The sequence below is a fragment of the Pecten maximus genome, chromosome 11 (assembly GCF_902652985.1).
Source record: "Pecten maximus chromosome 11, xPecMax1.1, whole genome shotgun sequence".
NCBI classification, from domain to species: domain Eukaryota; kingdom Metazoa; phylum Mollusca; class Bivalvia; order Pectinida; family Pectinidae; genus Pecten; species Pecten maximus.
In genome coordinates this window covers 10,823,122-10,844,279 of record NC_047025.1, presented here as the reverse complement: position 1 = coordinate 10,844,279, position 21,158 = coordinate 10,823,122, and the positions used below count along the sequence as shown (strand labels likewise).

The window sequence follows — 21,158 nt, the reverse complement described above, 5'->3', positions numbered from 1 at the left end:
TTTGTTACGTCGCCACACTTGATCGATTCTCTAAAGGACGATCACAGCGACAAGCGTGCCCTCTAGCGGCCAGGTAATACAACATAGGTATTTGTTTCTCAAGCCCCGTGGGAGAATGACATTTGTATACATGAACTTTAATAACGGGTAATTGTTATCGGCCTGATTGATTAGTTCCGCACAATGCTTACGGAGGCGATAAAACTTACACTATGTCGCGAATAGCCTACTCAAAACACTGTTTTTCATTTTTGGTCCTTAAATTGGAGAAAAAAATATGCTAGAAAATTCCATCTTATTTAGCTATAATTATCCATTTTAAAGTTAGTAGGATCGCATCGGCGTTCAGGTGATTAAGAATTATTAAATTCATTAATGTTAATTTTAAGGCACAATGGGAGGTAATTCTATCACAAATTCATTATCTCCAATGTCAGGTAATGTATTCCCTTAATATTTCATTTTAATTTTACACCAATAATGATTTAAAATTTACTTTTATAATAGTGACATACTACAATAGGTTAGTGGATGATATACATGTTTTTTCTTATATTGATGGTATTTGGCACGGAAACGTCGTTGTATGTTGAAGTTGAAATTGTGAAATTATGGCTGGATATCTTTATAACAGCGTTTCCAAAAAACTTAGTACATGGTAGGTTTATCCAACAGACATTGATTAATTTCGGCTTAAGCAGCTTATGCTAATATCAAAAAAATGTATTTAGTTAGAATATAAACACTAATTGATGACACAGTTGGCACGGATCCTTTAGCTTGAGCTGAAGCATGTAGTTTACTCATTCATGACAATTGTTAGTAAATTGGTCCGATAAGGTATCTTGAACTTGTATAACGTTAGGAAGAAGAAAGTTGTTAAGAAAGAAGAGAAAAGATAAGATCCCAAATTTAGTCGCCTCTTACGATCATGCAATGGGAGCAGCAGGTACAATTCTTACGCCCTGCCTGCAGGGCAGGTAGATGAGAGATGAGATCACATATACGAATTTTGCAATGAGGGCAGTAGGTACAGCTTTATAACATGAAGCGACGAAATCACATAGACATAACCAATATTCATTTGTTTTTAATTCACCCATCCGTAATAACGAGATTCAAATCATATTCCATAATAACTAAGAATATCCATTTTGTATATATTAAGTTACCAATATCTCACTTTGCTGAGAATAGTCCAGAAAATAATATTTGCTCTTTTTTTCTTCTTTTTTTTCAAGAGATGCAACCGTGCTGCCTTATAAATGACAATATCTATCACATGACATCTAGTTGACCTTGAGGGTAAGCAATTTCAGAAGACAAATCTCTATTTCTCAGAAATATTAAGGGTCAAAGTAGATGTCAGAGAGAGTCAGATATTTTGAGGAGTCAAAAACATCCTACTCAGGGTCTACCGGACGCCCTGTATATCCATTTTGCATATATAGAATTAACAGTGTCTCACTGTGTTGAGAATATCCAGAAGAAGATATTTGCTAAGTCTTTTCTAAACTTAAACAAAGCAATGTTTACATATAGTAAATAAGACCGATCTTCAAAACACACATGATGATTGGTTGGACTAGATCGGGCGTATGGATTATCGATAAAATTCCTTATATTCTAGGTCTGTGAACATTTTACATTGTCGATACACAAAGCGGTATAGTATAAACCAAATAGAATTGGATTCAGTTTTAAATGTGTATTGGATAAGTCCTTTAGTACGCACAAAAACACAAGTGTATACTAAAGCTCTGTTTTATTTCATTGTTTAACTTCAGTTGCTTTTAACTGTATAGCTATTGTAGTTATAGATTTCTCAATCAGATACATTTAGTTACAGAAAGTTGTTTAGGTTTCACGTTTTACTTTGAACAACGGACAAACGTACATTGAGTGATTAAAATCAGCAGAAATGTTCAAATAGATAATAAATTATATAGTTGTTTATGTTTTAACATTACTTTGTAACTTAATTTAGAATCACTCGAGATGTTATAATATTACTCAATTCAATTCTTTATTAATCGTAAACTGATACAGTTCATGGATATAAGATTTGCATACATTAAATTACAATAAATATTTCCAGGGTCAATCATACAAAATCTTATTTTCTGCTAAATAATTTCCTGTTAATATGTTTGCATGATGAACAAATTTTCCTAAATTGCACAATTTTTTTGTATTACCAGACAATAGAAATATAACTAATTTGAAGACAGTGGGATTTATTCGGTAACAGGGCTTAATATATTTGATTCGTAGCTCACTGTACAACGGGCATTTAAAAATGAAGTGATATTCATCCTCGATGTCAGTAAGACAAACAGGGCAGGTTCTAAGATGCCTAGGTACGTTTCTATTATATCATTTTGATACTGATGAATGATTTAAAGGAAGGTTGGATGATAAACCAAGTATAGCCGGTATCAGTGGAACTAAGGGTTAGATGACAACCGTTATGACTGGAATGTCGGTCAATTTTATATAAGCTGAATAACATCCGCGTTTACTTAGATGTAATGTAGACATAACAGCTAAAGGCTGATACCAGCCAGAACGTAATAAGATGATATAAAAGACTAATTGTGAACGAAAGTGAATGAAAAACAACCAAAATGGGTTCAATGATAACATGAAGAATATCTTGGATCATAATCAAGAAATAAGTTGAAATCGATTAAGAACAGACAGGACGAAACACTGGAAATGACGCTAGAATAGCCAGTTATAGGTTGGATACTACAGTAAGCCAATGTAATTGTATTTTTTTTCATTTATTTTTAGAACAATTGCGAAACAAGTTATACCAACTTATGTTCATCACCCTTGTTGGCCCGGATGGAAGCGCGCGAGGGGTCTTAATACCCTGGAGGAAACCACCGTGAATTTAGAGTGAAAGGTACTGTAAGTGTTCGAGATGACGGGTGGTTGACACTGTTGATGGACTTTTGTCCCTGAGGTTTGGTGTAATAACCTAGCTGTGTGTCATGTTTTTATTCATTGGTATACACTGGAAATTATGAAATTGATTGCATTATGGGGTAATTGTTCCAACTCGGTCAATTTTGACATTTCGTTAGACCTATTCCCCTTTCCCCTGTCGGCTCCTAGATATACACATCGCCCAGGTCCTTCGTATCACCGAGTCCAGGACGAAAAAAGTGAGTTTCGGTTTTTTACCGAATTTGCTAGTTTATGACAAAATTGAAAGTTTCTGAGGCGAGCTGTAGGAAGAATTTAACATGCTGTTTCGAAATATCATATAGTATATTCTTGACAATAACCTATTTTAACGTAATGCTCGGCAATTGGTAGTCATGACAACAGTCGACGTGATACTCAGAATACTGAGTGGTCATTCATTTGGTTGAAGATGTAGGTGACAACAATTGACATTATACTCAGTATGATGAGGGAGGTAACTCATTCGGTAGAAGATCTAGGTGACAACAATTAACATTATACTCAGTATGATGAGGGAGGTAAATCATTCGGTAGAAGATCTAGGTGACAACAATTGACATTATACTAAGTATGATGAGGGAGGTAAATCATTCGGTAGAAGATCTAGGTGATAACAATTAAAGAAGGTGAATATAGTTGAATGACAAAGAAAGAACACGCCAACTAAGAAAGTGGACAGTAATTAAGTGATCAGGAGGCTTGATTAACATTGAATATTGGGAGGAAATTATGCAGGTGTTGGTTGTCTTTCAAGAAAAGTCGTTCAGTTTTTACTTGAAACAAAAATCTGGTTGTTCTTTTAGTCTGTAAGCTATATGTTGGTCTTCGTCAGTTCGTCAATTTACGATCAAATATTAACATATTAAATTTGATATTTTATTTTTACACTTTCAAAGATGTTATTAAGATTTTGTAGTGTGGATATTCTATTTCCAGTTCATCCAGGTTACATGTCGGATGTATTTATATTATATTAATTAAAATGTTTTACTATCATTTGTTTCTGATGACATTGTACATGAAGCTATACGGTATAAGATATCTATTTCTTTATTTTCAGAGACGTACAAAGTATAATTATATCACCAATTTGCTAATATGTAACACTAAAATGTACGACGAGTATTTATAATTGGTAATGTTGTAATTAATTCAATTCACCACAACCCGTTATTTTCTCTGACATCACAAAATAAGTGGCAATCGCAACTTGATAATTCGTCTACACTTCAGTCGGGCGTTTCCGTTATTGATGACGGAAAAGTGCGAAGATGAAATGAAAGTAGAACTTTTGAGACGTTTGGATCACCTCAGGAGTTTTCGCTAAACATTGCATCTGTACATGTTCGGAACACTTTTTGGCGTCTGGAGCAATATCCGTTGCAAACGGTTGTTTCATGATGGCATATTAGGATAGGGAACGCAATTGAACCGACGAAACAGTGGAAGTAGATACAATCTACTTCAGATAGAAGATAATACAAAATGGCTGAATCAAATTGGTAAGTACTTTGGTTTGTAGTTTCAACGGAACGATGTTACATGTAGTACCTGTTCGCTTCCGGGTCAAAAGTTGTATTGATACACCCATGACCAGTTCATTCATTCGTGCATCTTTCATGAAATGATAATCAGATGAAAACATCAAACGTCTATTTTGTTTATATCATTTTTGTTGCAAGAATAAATTATTAAATTGAACGTGAACTTGCACGACGAGTAACTATGTTAGACTGTACAGTAACATCAAATGTCTAATGATTTAATCAGTGTAACAGCGTTTTCACTTAACACACTAGCTTTTAACTCACTGACTATTTTTTGTGCCACATTAATCTAGCTCAGTGGGGTGTTATATGGTTTAGTAACTTCAGGATTATGGGAAAATTGAAGCGGGGGGGGGGGGGGGGGGGGGGGGGGCAGACACATTTCTGTGTAGTACACGCATGTACTGTAGTACACGCATGTACAAGTGTACATGTAGCAGGTATTTGTGAGTTTTTTTCTATATTCCCAGTGAAATCTGGCTGGGAGTGGAGACCTGGTAAAAAAAATTAAATTAAATGGATATTCTCCCTTGATGACAGGTACATTTTGTACGTCGTGTCTGTGTATTTGTTGGGATGTGCATATAACAACCTTACAACAGCCAGGTCATATAACACTTGTATGAACCCCATGCAATAATGAGGACAGGTGACTTACCTGTTTCCGTGACACTGTCGTTACTTTAGTGACACCTACTACCAATGAAAAACAAACAGCAGAATGAAAAAGTGGCAGTAAAGAAAGGGAATGTTAACTTTACGGGCAGCAGATCATTTCTGCTTTTTTTCAGGAACTCCACATTGGTATAAAATTAAACAGAAGAAAATCCTAAATTCTGCAGGTGGGCCACCATTTATTAAATCTCCTGAGTGGTACATTCATGGGACAAGGGGGGAAATTGTTTGTAATAAAAAGCATTACAGAGAAATGGAAGATTTTATTTTGGAAATAAAGTTGGTACTTCTTTTTATCTGAAACAGGTTGAGTTTGAGTGAGTTTAAGTCCACCTATCCTCTTTCCTAGAATAAGTGGGGATGCCTTTAGGAGCAAACCACTTGTAAGTTATGTGTGATGTTGTATTCATATGTGACCTGATTATGGTTGATGCAACTGTTTGCAGTGATCAGGTCCCAGGAGGAGCAGAGGAAATGGTGGAAGCACTAAATGACTTGCCAAGTACAGAGGACCTGGAGGATCCACCGTTACCTCTGCAGCTGAAACCATTTGAGGACTTCTACCAAGGAGGTAAGAGAAATAACATCTCAGGTATATATTAGTGTAATCTATCATGAGAACAATGACCTGTGTTAGGAATTGGGAAAAGTACTGTAAACTGGCCAGTTAAATGTGATCATTTCCTATGCAGTTTAGAGTTTGTGTATAAATGCTTGCATCATAATAAATCATTGAATCTTAAATCATACAAAATTAAATATTTTCCTTGTGGGTAGGGCCCTTGGGATGTACAATGCTTACGGTATTTGTTTTGTGTCCATCCTCACAACAACTTATTATTCACCTTCTGATGAAACCAGTGGAGGGGGCTATAGGTTTCCTACCAGTTTATCTGGTCGTCTGTCAGTCCGTCCACTCGGTTTCCTCAATTGCAACAGTTTATTTCACAAATCATTTAGGATATGACATCCTCGCATCAGCCGGGATACATGTACATGAGGACAGGTGAAGAAAGGGAGCCCACAGCAAGAAACAAAATGTAAAATGTAGGCAGACAAAGATCCCAGATGTAGCGGTCTTTGTGTAGTAAACAGAAGAACAATATCTGATTAAACCTGAAATCCATTCCAAAATCAAAATGATGATATTTGGAGAAAATAAAGTCAGTTTCAGATAGAATTATAGATAATTATATATTTATATTTGTTACTTTTGTTTATCAGGATCAGTGACCATAATTCACCCAGATGAAATCACAGAAGGATGGGACGATCTCTGCGGACTTAACAATTCAAAACTTATTTTGAATGAAAAACTGGTGATGCCATTTAAGTTCCCACATCTCTTTGAAGGTAAGAATTTCCAGACCACACGAACTTGACACATATCGCAAAACCACTACAGTCTACCCTCGTTATATCGCCACATTTCGTCCACAACAGTTATGAGAATTGAAGTACATCTGAGGATTGTCACTCACTATAATGTCACTCTAACCCATATTTTTCAATAAACCAATGAATTGATTTAATTTTAAGACAGTTTTTCCTTTTGAACCATAAACTATTATGTTGTACATCTTGCCCTTATGTGATGTGCACAAGGGTATCTGAGGATAAAATACTTTGTGTTAAGCTTGAGGCTTTGCTGAGTTCTGACCTTTAACAATCTTATTCCTAGGATTGAGATATATCTACCTATTATCTACACCACATAGGAGCGATTAGTCATTCTTCTCTCACACTCTTCTGTCAGTAAATATTTATAACTGCAATGTAGAGCCAAATACTTGTACATCATGTTGTTATCAATGGCGCATAAAATGCACTGTAACAAATGATGTCAACACAATTGATGATGTAGTTATGCTGCTTGAAGTGGTGACATGACCCTGTTGTGACTTGTTAGTACCATCAAGTGACATTTTCAGATTATAGGCCTGTAAGAATTTTGTTTCATGAAGTGGGGAAAGATCAATTGATTTTTTCCCTACAAGAAATGGAACGTATACGTACCTGTGAATAGAATTTAAAGTTCTTGGTTGAACCTGGTTGCAATATGAGTTATATATTTTATATATACCTTTGTGTTTTGGGAGGCTAATGTAATTCTTGCTGTTGAAATGTAATTATTTTTCCTCAGATCTATATGTATTATTTGCATGAAATGAAATCATTTTTTTTTTCTTTTCAACATTTCAGGAAGAATAAATACCACAAAAAATGTGTTATTGTATGGGGTAAGTTTTTAATTTGGTTTGTATTGTGTAATGTCCTATCAACAACTATGGTCATTTCAGGACCACCTCCAGTGTGTACGAGATGCATGCGTATGGAGTATATCTGTGTGTTTTGGGAGGCTGTGGTATGTTCATGTTTGTCTCTTTGTGATAGCATGAAATCAATGTTGACTTATTAGTGCTACTTCACTGAAGCATACTGCCAAAGACACCCAGCCAGACACCCCAACCAGTCACACTATACAAAGGGCAAACTAGTCGTCCCACTCCCAAAACGCAAAATGTTAACTTGTTAAGCAGTAGTAGCAACTACGGGATGCAATCCATACAATATCTTCTTATTTGCCTTTAACCCAAGGATGTGAGACAAACACAATTTCCCTTTTTGACTGTAGTGACCCTCAGGTGCAAGATATATATAATTTCCCTATTTGCCTGTAGCTCCCCTGGAGCCATACATTATTTCACTATTTATCTGTAGCTCCCTGGCTGTGAACCATACATTATTTCACTATTTATCTGTAGCCCCCTGGCTGTGAACCATACATTATTTCACTATTTATCTGTAGCCCCCTGGCTGTGGGAAGTCTATGCTGATGAAGGCCCTGGCCAAGGAGTCACGGGCCTGCTTGATGATTGTCAACTCCTACTCCATGATGTCTAGGATGATGGTCAAGGATCAAGCCCAGTAAGTTATAGAGTGGTTCCAGAATGGTCAAGGATCAAGCTCAGTAAGTTATAAATAGTGGTTCCAGAATGGTCAAGGATCAAGCTCAGTAAGTTATAGATAGTGGTTCCAGAATGGTCAAGGATCAAGCACAGTAAGTTATAGATAGTGGTTCCAGAATGGTCAAGGAACAAGCACAGTAAGTTATAGATAGTGGTTCCATAATGGTCAAGGATCAAGCACAGTAAGTTATAGACAGCTGGTCCAGAATTGTCTATAGCTCTGTAACATGAAAGAGTAAGTGGCTGATGGAGCATGCTTCTTTGGTACAGTTGGTAGAGCGAGGGATTATCATGCCGGAGACCTAGGTTTGTCAGAACACTAGACAAGAACGTGTTTCCTTGTTCTTTCACATTGCCACTCAGCTAAGTGACAGTTTTAATACAATATAAGTACTACTCCTGTTTTTCTTGATATTTTACAAATCCCAATCAAGAATCAATCTCAATACCATTTCGTTTGAGTATGAAAGAACAGAGAGACACACGTTTCTGTTGAGCGCCCAAAGCCCCAAACAGAAACATGTGTTTCTGGCATGATAATCTATGGCTCCACAAACTAAACCAAAGCGTTAGTATGTTAGCTGAGTGACAGAGACCATATTTGACAATATGTACAAGCCATATATAGTAATCAATTTCTTTTTCTACTCGCATCAAATTCCCTTCAGTGATAGGGAAGATCTTATGAAGGTTTAAAAAACTTAAATTTCTTTGCCAACCTTCTCCCACCTCACATCATAACACATGTACTGATTTAATACTTTTATAGAAAGTTTATTTTGGTTGAAAAGCATTGATGCTTGTCTAGAATTATTTTGAAATGACAGCTGTATGTTTAACAAATTTGAAGCCTGAAAATAAGCAATCTCACTGATTAATTTTTTTCCAGATTTGTGAGAGCAGTGTTTGCTTGTGCTGTAGCCAATCAGCCCTGTATCGTGTTGATGGAGGACATTGAAGTGTTTGTCGATGAGGGAAACTACAGAGGCCAGAGAGGTACTTTTCCAGCACATGCAATCAAAAGTGACTGCTGCCATCCCTGTCATCGCCATGACAAGGTTTCCATGGTTACTCAACAAACAAATGATGTTGAAAAAGAGGTAAGTGTGTATTGAACATCCTGAGGTGAAAATTTCAGTTGATTAGGAAAATTTAACATGAACCTCTCTGCAGTTCATTTGATTTGTCTTAAGATGAACTCAATGCATCATTGTCATGAAACCCATGAGTTAAAAGATAGATTATAGTCTTGTGGGTTTCCGACAGTGAATTATCCAATAAAATTGATAAAAGCATGATTCACTCATCAGATACAGGTTAATTAGGAAGAAATGCTTAATCTTTTTTTTTTGTGACAACTTGTTACTATGTTGTTCCAGCTTCCCGACCCTAGTGTATGTTCCGATGCCAGATTACTCTAGTCGTTATTTGCTATTCAAGACACAAATGAATGCTCAACCTTCTGCCACTGAAGAGGAGGTCGAGGAATTAGCTAAACACACTGAGGGGTAATGTATACCATCTTTTTTCTGAAAAATAGTATGTAAGTTAAAACCAGACAAGATATATTCAAGAACCAACGTCCTGCCCAGTTCATATGTGTGTTGTGGTTTATCTACTGGACTTCATAAGGATTCCTAGTGTTCTGCAGATTGAGCCCTCTTAAACAATTTAGTTAACAGATAAAGACGAGTTTCCACTATTTATTGAAATGTCCTTATTTGAATACAGAAAGAAAAATGTACCTTGATAAGTATGTATACAAATTACCAATTGTATATTAAATTTTCAGAAATAATGAACACAAAAAAATGTGAAAAAGTTCAGAAATTTATGTAGATTTATAAAGATTATGGTTCAAAAATTCTCATGATTTGTCCTCCACATCAAATTTGCTTTGTTTGTAAATATGATTTTCTCTGTACATCTAATCTTGTGAAGAGAAATGAGATAAAGTTTGAAAGTTAAAGTGACTCCAGGTTTATGTGGGTTATTCAGACGTTTGTTGTTTGATGATATGCCTAGTGGTTCTGTTGTAATGGTAAACACCCTGATTCTCGTTATTGAGGATACTACTAAACCCGAATATGACCAGATTTTCATGTTGAGGTGAATCAGAAGGTGCTTACCCTTTCCAGAATACCTCGTCCTTTTCTCTGCAACTTTGGAATATGTCATGACAAAACTGAAGTTTCAGCCACCTTCATCTTGTGAACAAACAAAAGACTAGTTTAATCCTTTGATAAACATCAAACAACTCTTGAGCTCACCGTACCGTTTAACAGACTGGCTTTGAACTTGATTGTCACTCCTCAGTAAACTTTCGAAGAAATGCCTCAATTGAGCAACTAGTCCAGTTCTTTTTATCCTGACAAAAATAAAATAGCTGGTTATGTCCGATTTTGTCTTGGCATACTTTATCAGGTGTGTAGAGAGCGAAACGAAAGTGAATGTAATCCCTGGCATATTAAGGGTGGATACCTGTATGTGCTTATCTAGATACTAAGACTGAGGTAAATCATTTGAAATGGATAAGATTTGATTTTGACTGATGCTAAGTATTTCATCGAAACTTAAATTGGATATTAGGGTTAAATACAACATAAGAACAATTGTTTTATAAGGTATTGATAAAGCATACTTTTCTGTTATAATATAGATATACCATATCGATAAAGCATACTTTTCTGTTATAATATAGATATACCATATCGATAAAGCATACTTTTCTGTTATATAGATACACCATATCAATAAATCATATTTTTCTGTTATAATATAGATATACCATATCAATAAATCATACTTTTCTGTTATAATATAGATATACCATATCAATAAATCATACTTTTCTGTTATAATATAGATATACCATATCGATAAAGCATACTTTTCTGTTATATAGATACACCATATCAGATATACTTGTTCTGATGAGAGATGCTGCTTTGGAGCCAGTGAGAGAAATACAGCGTGCAACACATTTCCGGATGGTGAGTTTTACCACATACATGTAGTCTGATATTCAGTAGCTGAACTGCAGAGTATTATAAATTGGCACAATTAAAATCCCCCAAAATGGTCTAAATTCTAATAGTATCAAGGGTAGTATGAAGAGAATACTAGACAAGAATTATGTTTTTTTTATAGACAATTATATGTTTAAGTATAGTCAATATGGCGGGTAAATAAAAAATATACGCGGTTTAAATTTGTTGATTTCAATCCAATTTCTACACCACAGGCAGGTCAGTCAATATGTCAGTAGGGTATTTTGAATATTAAATGGCAAAACAAGCATGAAATATATGTATTTGTCCTTGATAATTACCTACCCATTAGCAACCGGGTTCTCATGAATCCAATGAATGGATATTTGTCTATTTAGCCTAATCTACTACTTTTTCAAATTCGTTATGCCATAACTTGATCAATACTTTGCACATTTCTTTGTTCAAAACCTTGTATGACAGATTAACATTAACTTTTTTTCTTCACGTTGATATATGATAAAATTCAATTTACCACAGATAATATATCAAAAATAAAATTTTGAAAAGTTTTGTCTGCCTGGAAGTTACTACCCTTGATAATATAATACACATATATATGGTCTGTGTGTTTCCTGTGATCTGAATTGCTGGCCACATCATTTGACCAAATTTTACAAAATGATACATGTATGTGTCAAAAGACATTTGTTAATATCATGACCGACAAACGTAGGTAAAAACGATGTATGTTTCAAACTGGAATACTTAGAACCTTTATATTTTGTTGTTTAAAGGAAAGACATCAGTCCGTGGATAAACCAGACGAGATGATGGATATGGAGTCAGTTTGTTCGTCCTCTGATCCGGGGGCAAAGGCAAAACAGTGGATGGATATTAAGCCTAACGATCTTTACGTAAAGCCTTTCACAGTGGTAAGTACGGTATACAGGTAAAACTTTGATGTGGCAGCCATTGTATATTACATATCATATATATAAGTAAAGCTGAGATATATTGACCATTGTTCATGCATGTTGTTATGATAGCTAACCAAATTATCACGCGGCATACATTGTTGACAATTCGGTGAAAAACTGTAAAATACAAAAACAAATCCCATTGATTATTGTTACTAAAAATAGGTACCGCCGCATCAGAAAATTTGGTTACAAATACTAGATGAAATACCAATTGACAGCTATTTTGCATGGTGTCACTGGACAATTAGACTGTTAAACATCTTAATTAAACATATTTGTAAAAGACTTACACCGTGCCTAAGCAAGGGATTGCTAAAATTCAACAGTTTGACACACCGTCGACCATGCCGTTTTTGCAGACAGGAAAAACAAAGAGCAAACTAAATGCGGACTAAATTCCGGATACTTAATAAAATAAAAACCGGTTACACAAATTCCGGAATTATAATTATTTATCAGTAACAGAACGCTCCCCGTCTGATATATCTATATCACCTTATAAAATAATAAAAGTTGCCACACAAAGTTCTCAGGTTGATAAAGTTTGTAGATGTATCTACAATCAAGAAATCATCAATTTCACAATTAACGAAGATGATGACACTAATTATACACAGGTTAGTCCAACAATTTAACTAAAATCAAAAATATCTAATTATACTGTCTCGGCCCGACTACATGTAGTGGGTTTATCACTTTGGTTCTTGAACACAAGAAAACACAACTTCAGTTCTGGTAGGCAAGAAAAGGCGCTTTCAGTTCTTGGACACAAGAAGCACAACTTCGCAGGCTGGTCTCGAATACACCTTATTATCGGCTCCCACGCAAATTTCAATCTTCCTTACACGGCCATCCTCACTAGGTATGGCCCTTTTTACAATGCCCATGGGCCACTCGTTCCTGTGAACCGCTTTATCATGCATCAGCACCACATCGCCTTCCTGGAGATTCTTACTGTCTTCTCTCCACTTTCTTCTCTCTTGCAAGTTAGACAAATATTCTGTTTGCCATCTTTTCCAAAAGCGGTTTGCTAGAAATTGCACACACCTCCAGTGTGTTTTGTAAATGTCCTTGAGAGTGAAACCCTGGACGGTTTCGAAATCTACCGTGTGAGTAGTTTTCAAACTCAAAAGCGTGTTGGGTGTCAAAGGCATTGGAGACATTGGATCGGCAGATACACCTGCTATTGGTCTTGAATTAATAATCGAACAAACCTCGGCCATAAAGGTTACAAGAACTTCGTGTGTTAAGTTCTTACTTTGCACATCCAACAGCAGTGAATCCAGAATCCTCCGACTGATGCCAATCAGTCTCTCCCAGACACCCCCCATGTGTGAGGAATGTGGGGGGTTAAACCTCCACGTGATACCCTTTCTTGTCAGGAAGCTTTGTAAGTTTGGCTCTTCAACATAGATAACTGTAGCATTGAGTTCTTTTGCTGCTCCGATGAAGTTTGATCCGCAGTCTGAACGTAAGAATTTTACTTCACCACGAAGCGCGGTAAACCGACGCAGAGCGTTTATGAAACTTGAGGTTGTCATCTCTTCGATGACTGCAATGTGCACCGCGCGTATTACAAGGCACGTGAAGATTACAGCCCATCTCTTGGAATGTGCTTGACCACCACGAGTTCTTCGCGTTACCACAGTCCACGGTCCAAAAACGTCTATTCCAACATATGTGAAGGGCGGTGCAAGATCCAGCCGCTCTGGAGGTAAGTCTGCCATTTTAGGACACTGCTGCTTTCCACGCAACTTCAAGCAACGTACACAATTACGAAGATGAGTGTTGACTAAGCGACGGCATCCAACTATCCAATAGCCAGCAGTGCGAATTGCGCCTTCAGTGAATAATCGACCCTGGTGCTTAACCTCTTGGTGATAGTGCGCAACAATGAGTTTAGACACGTGATGTGCCTTGGGCAAGATTATTGGGTTCTTTTGACACTTCAGAAGGTTGGAATTCTTCAGGCGTCCCCCAACACGAAGAAGACCATCGTCATCAAGGTATGGATCCAAGTTGAGAATTGAGCTATTTCTCGGAATGTTCTTTCCGTGGCTGAGCGATTGTATCTCCTTATGGAAAGCTTCACTCTGAACAACTTTCACAATGACCTGTTTAGACCGTTTGACTAAATTAGAGTCATGCGTAGCAGAATGGTTGGAATCCTGGCCCCTAATGGTCCTTGTCCATCTAGTAGCGAGGTGTTTCACATTGGTGATAGCCCTAACAAGGCGGTACCAAGAAGAGAAGTAGCTGAATCTGCTACTGTCGAATCTTTGTTCTGAAGTTTCCTCAACCTCGGTTTTGCAGGTACGTATTTCGATATCCTCCTCGGGGCTGACCAGAGGATAATCAGTGTCCTCTCCCAAGTCAGGTTCATCTATGAGGATATGAGACGGTCCGTTGAGCCACATACAATTCTGGAGGCGATCCGCAGGCACTGACCGAGTGGCCTCATCTGCGGGATTGAGTTTTGAACAGACGTAGTTCCAGTCTTCGGGGCGACTGCTTCTGCGAATACGCTCAACACGATTTTCCACATAGACAAAGAAACGTTTAGTTTCATTCCGGATGTATCCGAGGACAACTCGACTGTCAGTGAAGAATTGCACACGATCAAATTCTATGTCCATCTCATCGCGAATGGTGTCGTACAGTTCTGTGGCCAAAACGGCGCCACACAATTCCAACCTTGGAATAGTATGCCCGTGTTTGGGTGCCAATTTTGCCTTTCCTAGCACAAATCCAAGGCGTTGAGACCCATTTGAGTCAGTGAGTCTGATGTAGACAACAGCGGCAATCGCCTTTTCTGAGGCGTCAGAGAAAATACAAAGTTCTTCTTTTACAGTCTTGCTCATAGACATGTTGCCGTAAGTACGTGGGATCCTCACATTTTGTAAATGTTGCAATGACAGCTTCCATTGTTCCCATTTGTGCAGACAATCCGCTCGTAATGGCTCATCCCAATCTGCTCCATCGGACATTGCTTCGCGAAGAATTGCCTTTCCAGCTATTGTAACTGGTGCAAGAAAACCTAAAGGATCAAATATGCTGTTAACGCAAGAAAGGACAAATCGTCTGGTGAAGGGTTTTTCTTCAGGTTCTACATGAAACGTAAACTCATCGGATTGGAGATCCCAGCGTATTCCTAAGCTGCGTTGTGATGGAAGTCCCACTGTTCCAAGTTCCAAGTCTTTCAATTCCTTGGCTAGATCGTCAGTGTTGAATGCGTGCAGCACCTCAGTTGAATTGGAAGCTATCTTATGTAAGCGGAGATCACCAAACTCCTTGAGTGCAGCACATGTACGACTCATGAGGTCAATGGCTTCCTCTACAGAAGGAACGGAGGATAACGCATCGTCTACATAAAAATTGCGATGAATGAAGTGTTTGACGTCCGTAACGTATTTTTGTTCAGCGACATCGGCGGTTTTCCTCAATCCGAAAGTGGCCACAGCCGGCGACGGACTGTTCCCGAACACATGGACTTTCATTTGGTAGTCTACTAAAGGTTGGTTCAAATCATTGTTTTCGTGCCAAATGAAGCGTAAGTATCTGCGATGGTCTGGATGTACCAAAAAGCAGTAGAACATCTGTTGCACGTCCGCTGTGATTGCCACCGTTTCTTTCCGAAACCGCATAAGGACCCCGATGAGACTGTTGATCAGGTCTGGCCCCGACATTAAAATGTTATTCAAAGATGTTCCTTGAAGTTTTGCTGAGGAGTCGAAAACACCTCTGATTCGGTCTTTTTTCTGTGGGTGGTATACCCCAAACAAAGGTAAGTACCAGCATTCCTCTTCCGGATTAAGTGACGCAGCTGGTTCCGCGTGGCCAGAATCAATCAGGCCTTTCATGAACTCCAGGAAATGTTCTCTTTTGACAGGGTTACGACGCAAGCTTTCATCGAGGCTTTTGGCTCGTTCCATGGCTTGTTTTTTATTGTTTGGCAGGCGCGATCTGTTTTCCTTAAAAGGAAGTGGTGCAATCCATTGACCCGTTTTATGCTTTTTCATCTGGTCTTCCATCAATGACAAGAAGTTTTTATCTTCCACAGACCTTCCCGGTTTGTTGTCCCTTTCAGTACGATGGAAAATGTCAGAAACACAGATCTTACTGTCACACGGCCTTAAGATTGAGTCTGGTCCTGGTGTAGGATTCAATAATGTTTTCAGGACGTTTGCTTTAGATGTAGGTGCATGAAGTCCATTTAAACAAGACTCCCCGACGATTACCCATCCGAGATGGAGTCGCTGAGCGTATGGTTGTTCCGGAGGTCCGACCTTCTGTTCTAATACGTGGTGGGCAATCAGCAGGTCTCTGCCGATTAGAAGTAGGATTTCAGCGTTGACAGCCAGAGGTGGAATACAGTCTGAAATATCCACCAAATGTTGGTAGTTGGTGGCCACTTCCGGTGTGGGTATTTCCTCCCTGTTGTTGGGGATAGCATCACACTCAATAACATTTGGCAGTTTCAGTGAAGCAGTGCCATCTATGGACTCTATAATAAATCCAGTGGAACGTCTACCGCTTGTTTCCACCTTACCACTGCATGTAGATAAAAGATAGTTCTCTGGTGCTGAATGAGGATCAAAAGTATCAAAGAGTTCTTTTCTACCCAGTGTCCTATTACTCTGCTCGTCCAGAATTGCGTAAGCTAGTGTAGGATCTTGGTTACTGGCCTTGTGACGTACAGTTACAAGAACTATCTTTGCACATGATTTTCCCTCAAAATACTTTCCACAAATTTCAGTACATTTTGTGTTTATTTTCTCCTCCCCGCCATGATTCTGAGGCGCCATAGAACTGCGGCCAAAATGCATTCCTGTCGCATGATCTACACTTTTACAAATGTCACACTTGACCGATTCCTTACAATCTTGTTTCCTATGTTTCCCATCACAACACTTGAAACACTTTCCATGTTTCCTCAGTAAATCTCTGCGTTCGCTAATGGGTTTCGCTTTGAATGATCTGCAATCATTTGTTGAATGTCCTGCGTTATGAATCAAACACCTAGGTTTATCTTGTTGGTGATCAGTACCTGAGACGGCCGTCTTACGTACGGATATATGGGATCTCTTCCCATTGCCATGTGAAGCTGGGGTGTTGGTGTCAGTATTTCCAGTAGATATGTAATCAAATCCTGGGTCGTTCAAAGTTGCTGCCAACTCTTGGATAAAGGTACAGAAGTATGAGAAGGGCGGAAACGCCACATTGTGGGTGCGCTTGAACGTTACAGCCCTATCGCGCCATTTGTTCTGGAGGTTGGCAGGCAGTTTCTGGATAACAGGGTTTACACCTAATGATGTGTCGAAGTACCCAAGGAGGGCGCTGTATCTTTCGTCATCTTTTAGGGGACTTTTACAGCCATGATTTCATTAAGCGTATCAGAGAGTTCGAAGAATTTGGCTTTATCCTTATAGGTTAGCCTTGGTAAGTTATTTAGTTTCTGTTTAAGAGCGTGTTCGACTCTTTCTGGGCTGCCGTAAAAGCTATCTATTCTTTCCCATGCCTTCGACACGGCTCGTTCCCGGTTCCCAGCGTTTGCCGTTTTAATACTAGCAACTTGAGAGCTTGACTGCGGCCCCAGCCACTTAATCATCAAATCAATCTCCTCTGACGGTTTAGCTCCAATTTCTTTAATAACATCTTTGAAGGTGCCCTTCCAAGATAGGTAAGTCTCAGGTTTGTCAGAAAACTTAAGGAGACGATCAGTGACTAGTTCTCGTTTTATTAAATACTTGGAAAGCTCCTTTGTAGTAGCCTGATGATCCGAATGGTATGTGTCTTGAAAAGATGGACTGTGCAAACTAGTCGTTGTTTGTACTCTAGGTGACTGACGGGCTTGTACATCGGGTACATCAAACACATAAGGATAAGCTTTTGTTGGTACAAGGGGTGCTTGTTGAGCATAAACTGTAGGGAGAGCTTGATGAGCATAAATTTCTTCAAGAGCTTGTCCAACATGAACATCAGGGGGAGCTTGTTTAGCATAAACTGCAGGGAGAGCTTGTCTGGCATGAACATCAGAGGGTGTTTGTTGAGCATGGGCAGCTTTGGGAGCTGGTCGAGGATAAACTTCAGCGAGAGCGTGTCGAGCATGCACATCGGGAAACGCTTGTCGAGCATATGTAGCCGGGGAGCTTCTTGAGCATAGACTTCCGGGAGAGCTTGTCGAGCATGAGCATCAAGGGGAGCTTGTTGAGCATTGGCAGCCGGGGGAGCTTCTTGAGCATAAGCTTGAGGGAGAGCTTGTCCAGCATGTACAGCCGGAGGAGCTTCTTGAGTATAGACATGTTCAGAGAGAGCTTGTCGAGTATGAACATCAAGGGAAGCTTGTTGAACACATGCAGCCGGGGGAGCTTCTTGAGCATAAACTTGAGGGAGAGCTTGTCGAGCATGTACAGCCGGGGGAGCTTCTTGAGTAAAGACATGATCAGAGAGAGCTTGTCGAGTATGAACATCAAGGGAAGCTTGTTGAACATAGGCAGCTGGGGGAGCTTCTTGAGCATAAACTTGAGGGAGAGCTCGTCGAGCATGGACATCAAGGGAAGCTTCTTGAACATATGCAGCCGGGGGAGCTTCTTGAGCATAGACAGGGTGTTCAGAATGCGAAAAGGTATTAATTTTCAATTGGTTCTGTACATAATTAGCCGTTCTCTGATAAATGCTCGATTCCGGCACATCTGAGTGCCCGTCCTCCAAGATATCTTCTAGCTCTTCCATTACAGCATTCATTTCAGCACTAGCCACCTTTGTTTCTTGTTCAGCTTTCAAGGTCTTCAGTGTTGCTTCAATGTCTGCATTTTGGAGTAGGGTCTCCGCCTGTATCTTAGCTTTCTGTTTAAGTAAATCAGCTTCTCTCGCTGCGAATTCCATGCCAACCTTAGCCCCTTCCAGCTTGGCCTTCTGACGTGCTAAAATTAAGCTCGCTGATGATTTTTTTGTTGAATTATCAGAGTTTCTTGATGACTGTCTTGTTTTTCGGGCACTTCTTAAGCACTCTGATTTTTCATGCAGTTCTGGTCCAAGCACAACACTCAGTTTCTGTTTTAAAGAATTAATAATAAGCTTATGTGATGCAAGTTCACGTTCACTAGCCGCAGTGTTTTGTCTATGTAAATAATCTATGTATTCTTTGGAAACAGCCAAATATTGCTTGTAGGTGCCTTTGAGAGAACTTACTTCCTTTTCCTGTCTGTCTGTTCCCGTTGACAGTAACGTCGTGAGAAGCTCGTCCATATCTCTGTTCAATTTGGAGAGTTTCGCAGTGTTTTTCATAACTTCTAATTCAAATAGTTCTCTAGCCTTTTCTGTGGGTTTGTGGGTCCTTTTTTCCTCAGTGGTGTCATTATGTTGATCTCGCTGGTGCAGCGAACCGGTATCATGGGATCCCTGGTACAGGGTGTCTGAACACGTAGGTGTTGCCATTCTAGTTGTTTAGGTTTTTTCACTGTTATGACAGCTAACCAAATTATCACGCGGCATACATTGTTGACAATTCGGTGAAAAACTGTAAAATACAAAAACAAATCCCATTGATTATTGTTACTAAAAATAGGTACCGCCGCATCAGAAAATTTGGTTACAAATACTAGATGAAATACCAATTGACAGCTATTTTGCATGGTGTCACTGGACAATTAGACTGTTAAACATCTTAATTAAACATATTTGTAAAAGACTTACACCGTGCCTAAGCAAGGGATTGCTAAAATTCAACAGTTTGACACACCGTCGACCATGCCGTTTTTGCAGACAGGAAAAACAAAGAGCAAACTAAATGCGGACTAAATTCCGGATACTTAATAAAATAAAAACCGGTTACACAAATTCCGGAATTATAATTATTTATCAGTAACAGAACACATGTATACTGTTCTAGTATAATTTTATAATGATTTTCATTGGAAGCTGTGTCCTCTTTATATCCTAGTGTAGACATATTGATTATGTATAAAGAAAGACAAATCTTTTATGTAGCAGGTATGTAAGAGGGTAAGAAAGATGTGTTTAAGTTGACTGACAATAATTTGTGTTTCTTGTTCCAGGACAACGTACGAAAGTGTTTATCACGGTCTAAGCCATGCATGAGGGCAGATGAGCTAGAACAATATAGAAAATTCACTGAGGACAACAGATCGTAGTAATAGTTCTAGGAGCAGACAAATTGTCAGAGAGGAAGATAGATATAAAAAATCTCTTGATATAAAATTTAATTGGGCATTAGAGCTCACTTTGTTCAGAGAGTGTGACACGTCGTAAAGCTCACTTGGTTCAGTGATTGTGACACATCGTAGAGCTCACTTTGTTCAGAGAGTGCGACAAATCGTAGAGCTCACTTTGTTCATTGAGTGTGACACGTCGTAAAGCTCACTTGGTTCAGTGATTGTGACACATCGTAAAGCTCACTTGGTTCAGTGATTGTGACACATCGTAGAGCTCACTTGGTTCAGTGATTGTGACACATCGTAGAGCTCACTTTGTTCAGATAGTGTGTGACACACCTTAGAGCTCACTTTGTTCAGTAAGTGTGACACCTCATAGAGCTCACTTTGTTCATTGAGTGTGACACATCATAGAGCTCACTTTGTTCATTGAGTGTGACACATCATTGAGCTCACTTTGTTCAGAGAGTGTGACACATCGTAGAGCTCACTTTGTTCATTGATTGTGACACATCGTAGAGCTCACTTTGTTCATTGAGTGCGACACATGGTAGAGCTCACTTTGTTCAGAGAGTGCGACACATCGTTGAGCTCACTATGTTCAGAGAGTGCGACAAATCGTAGATCTCACTTTGTTCATTGAGTGTGACACATCGTAGAGCTCACTTTGTTCAGAGAGTGTGACACATCGTTGAGCTCACTTTGTTCATTGAGTGTGACACATCGTTGAGCTCACTTTGTTCAGAGAGTGTGACACATCGTAGAGCTCACTTTGTTCAGAGAGTGTGACACATCGTAGATCTCACTTTGTTCATTGAGTGTGACACATCGTAGAGCTCACTTT

The 21,158-nt window shown here is 38.7% G+C and overlaps 1 protein-coding gene across 4 annotated transcripts; it reads left to right on the top strand.

Moving 5' to 3' along the window:
* The first annotated feature begins 4,307 nt into the window (after positions 1 to 4,307).
* On the top strand, positions 4,308 to 20,308 carry LOC117337282 (vacuolar protein sorting-associated protein 4B-like). Of its 4 annotated transcripts, XM_033898182.1 has the most exons (9): positions 4,308 to 4,478; positions 5,645 to 5,769; positions 6,423 to 6,551; positions 7,401 to 7,438; positions 8,008 to 8,126; positions 9,057 to 9,267; positions 9,547 to 9,675; positions 11,073 to 11,160; positions 11,955 to 12,007. In XM_033898182.1, exons 1-7 carry the CDS (start codon positions 4,462 to 4,464, stop codon positions 9,586 to 9,588), a joined length of 681 nt encoding a protein of 226 aa, XP_033754073.1. In that variant the 5' UTR covers positions 4,308 to 4,461; the 3' UTR covers positions 9,589 to 9,675; positions 11,073 to 11,160; positions 11,955 to 12,007. The 4 variants fall into 4 exon arrangements, with proteins under 4 accessions (XP_033754073.1, XP_033754077.1, XP_033754074.1 ...); XM_033898186.1 differs by lacking the exons at positions 4,308 to 4,478; positions 5,645 to 5,769; positions 6,423 to 6,551; positions 7,401 to 7,438 and adding an exon at positions 20,198 to 20,308 and having other exon boundaries at positions 8,007 to 8,126; positions 11,955 to 12,092; XM_033898183.1 differs by lacking the exons at positions 4,308 to 4,478; positions 5,645 to 5,769; positions 6,423 to 6,551; positions 7,401 to 7,438; positions 8,008 to 8,126 and adding exons at positions 8,243 to 8,259; positions 20,198 to 20,304 and having other exon boundaries at positions 11,955 to 12,092.
* Positions 20,309 to 21,158: the final 850 nt, after the last annotated feature.

Coding starts and splice junctions, on each gene's coding strand:
- LOC117337282 (XM_033898182.1), top strand. Junction 7,439..8,007: donor AAAATGTGTTATTGTATGGG/GTAAGTTTTTAA, acceptor ATTTATCTGTAG/CCCCCTGGCTGTGGGAAGTC. Junction 8,127..9,056: donor ATGGTCAAGGATCAAGCCCA/GTAAGTTATAGA, acceptor ATTTTTTTCCAG/ATTTGTGAGAGCAGTGTTTG.